Genomic DNA, 2,659 nt, shown 5'->3' with positions numbered 1-2,659 from the left:
CAATTTACTTATGAATAATGATAAGTTTAGCTGATATGCAACAGTCTGGGGAACAAATAGTCTTGAGTCTGGATAAGTATAGAACTCAACTATGGTAGCAGAAATACACGGAGGGTCTAGAGAGTGGCCTTCTAGCTGTGGTGCTCAGAGTGCAGTATCAATCACAATGTTTCCCTGCAATATGCAGCATACTCATTCTCAGCAATGTGTCAGGGCCAGTTGGAACTGCTCTGCAACACCAGATCTGCACTGCCTCCCTTCCTCTTCCTCACTGTTGAACATTCAGTTGCAAGCCCTCCTTCCTCAAACAGCTGAGCTACTGGTGGTGGCCAAGCCAGACCTGCCCTGCTCAGTGCCTCCTAGGCTTCTTGGCCCACCAGCTGTGTGATAGCATGTGCCCACAGACTGGTCCTCATCACAGTGTTGTGGTGTGACTGTTCACTTTACCATGCCCAGGGATGATTCTATAATCTGTGGCTGGTTTGGCAACATAGTTCTGTAACATAAGAAACCGTTCCTGACCCCTGAATGCTAGATCCAGATGACAATGCTAGCCCAGAGCCATTTTTGCCACCATATAAAGTAATTTTGTTGGAGTCTCAGGATGACATAGTAGGAGGTACAAAATACAGCAAAAGTCCCCTTTGGATGCTCCCTCAGCCTAGCCAACTTCACATCTTAGAGAGCTGACCTTCATCATCTCCCTAATGCATTTACATGGGGAAATCTAGGGAAGCCCTCAGAGGCATATTCACTGAATCTTGACAAACTTGATATCATCTCATATCTTCCTTGACACCTGTATCATTTAAATTGGAAGAGTAAAGTCAAATTCCATGGTGTTATCTACCAGAGTATACAGGCTCACCCATCCTAAAACCTGGTGTTCGCCTTAGTCAGTTCCATAGAATACCAGCCTCCTTTCCCTTCCTTTTTAGCTACACTGAATTTTGGGGGGGGGGGTGGGAGGTGTACAGTTTTTGAAAGATTTCATGTAAAAACTAAGGGAAATGGGAATCCAAAGTTCAAGTTGGGTTGGAAAATTCTTGAGAACCCCTAGTATTAAGAATGGAATAAAAATTCAAAATGATGCGTATATAGTAGAAAAGGGGCTAAAAATAAATAGAAGTTACACATTTCAGAATTTTAGAGGAGGAATAACAGACTTTGAGAAAATAAAGGCACTTGGAAAATCTGTGTGAAATAGTTAAACTGAAAGACCAGGGACTACTGGGCAGAGTAACTGAGTCAATGGGTCCAGAGGGCCTTGTGCTACAGCACCGTAACAGAAAGAGAACCGCTTCCAGGTCACATGTTAGGGTTGTGCTCATTTTAGGGTGCCAGATCCTCTTTCCATGTTTTCCCTTTGCCTTCTTTATCAAACCCTCTTCAAACGAAAGCAAGGTTTCTACATTGTCCCATGACAGGTATCACTTTACATTGATTGGCTTCATGCTTGTACAAACCTCTCATGTTACCAGAGAATGCACCTCCCAATTGCTTAGATATTTGTCCATCTTGAGGGGAAAATTTCTTCCTTTGCATCATCTTCGTACTTATTTATTTTTTTATATCAAAACATTTATTTTTTGTGTTACAAAAACACAAATAAATCCAAGCAGATAATGAAATAAACATTTTTTTTAGTGTCCCATCCTGGGTTCTCTGTCCTAGAACGTATTAAACATGTCAAGTTTAGGTTACTTCAACACTTCTTCTGGACGCTATGAAGTCTCCATCTTATAACCATGTTTCTGTAGTTCAGCTCTACGATAAAACAGAAAGAACATCACGTAACTGATTAGAGAAGTCATCCTCTACATTGTCGTCATCCCAATTATCCTCCCAGACATGTGCATCTTCATCTTCATCTAAGTCAGCCCAGTCTTCGGCAGGGAACTCTTCAAACTCGTCATCTTCCTCTAAGAAACCTAAGTCTACCAGCTGCTTTTTCTCTGACATCTCGACTCTCGGCGCCCGACACCTCCCAGATCAGCAGAAAACCATCTTGGTACTTATGAACTACAAACTCTGTAGCCTGGTTGTTCCTGGCAGTAGCCCCGTGAAGTTTCTACTTTTGTTTCTCAGTGAAATTCCTCCAAAAATGTTTCCTCACAAGATACTTCTCTCCCAGCCCACCTCCAGTTGGACTCGATTTCTTGGGCCTCATTTGGTGTCTTTCAGGACCCTCATAAACCTGCATTGTCACATACACCCCAGCAATGTGTTCAAACAAAGCCATCTCCATTCTCTAGCTGGGTCTACACACCTGCAAATTCTCCATTGATTGTATAAGCCACCTAGAAGCTGTGCCTTTGTCTGCATGGGTTAATTGATTAAGCACTGACTATACCAAGGCAACTCTCAGTCCCCTGTATTAGTCTGTTTTCACGCTGCTTTAAAGATACTACCTGAGACTGGGTAATTTATTAACAAAAGAGGTTTAATTGGCTCACAGTTCTACATGGCTGGAGAGGCCTCAGGAAAGTTACAGTCATGATGGAGGGTGAAGGGGAAGCAAGGCATGTCTTACATGGTGGCAGGAGAGAGAGAGAGAGAGACTGCAGGGGAACTCCCACTTTTAAGCCATCAGATCTCATGAGAACTCCCTCACTATCAGATAATAGCATGGGGAAACCACCCCCATGACCTAATCACC

General features: G+C 43.1%; 1 protein-coding gene across 1 annotated transcript; it reads right to left on the bottom strand.

Moving 5' to 3' along the window:
- Nucleotides 1-1,565: 1,565 nt before the first annotated feature.
- Nucleotides 1,566-1,962, bottom strand: LOC109026848 (26S proteasome complex subunit SEM1-like). Its single transcript, XM_055386166.2, has one exon. The coding sequence runs from the start codon at nt 1,960-1,962 to the stop codon at nt 1,768-1,770; it is 195 nt and encodes a 64-aa protein (XP_055242141.1). The 3' UTR covers nt 1,566-1,767.
- Nucleotides 1,963-2,659: the final 697 nt, after the last annotated feature.

This window comes from Gorilla gorilla, chromosome 4, assembly GCF_029281585.2.
Source record: "Gorilla gorilla gorilla isolate KB3781 chromosome 4, NHGRI_mGorGor1-v2.1_pri, whole genome shotgun sequence".
Classification (NCBI taxonomy): domain Eukaryota; kingdom Metazoa; phylum Chordata; class Mammalia; order Primates; family Hominidae; genus Gorilla; species Gorilla gorilla.
The sequence above is the reverse complement of the archived record's forward strand: the minus strand, read 5'-3'. Positions and strand labels throughout refer to the sequence as shown.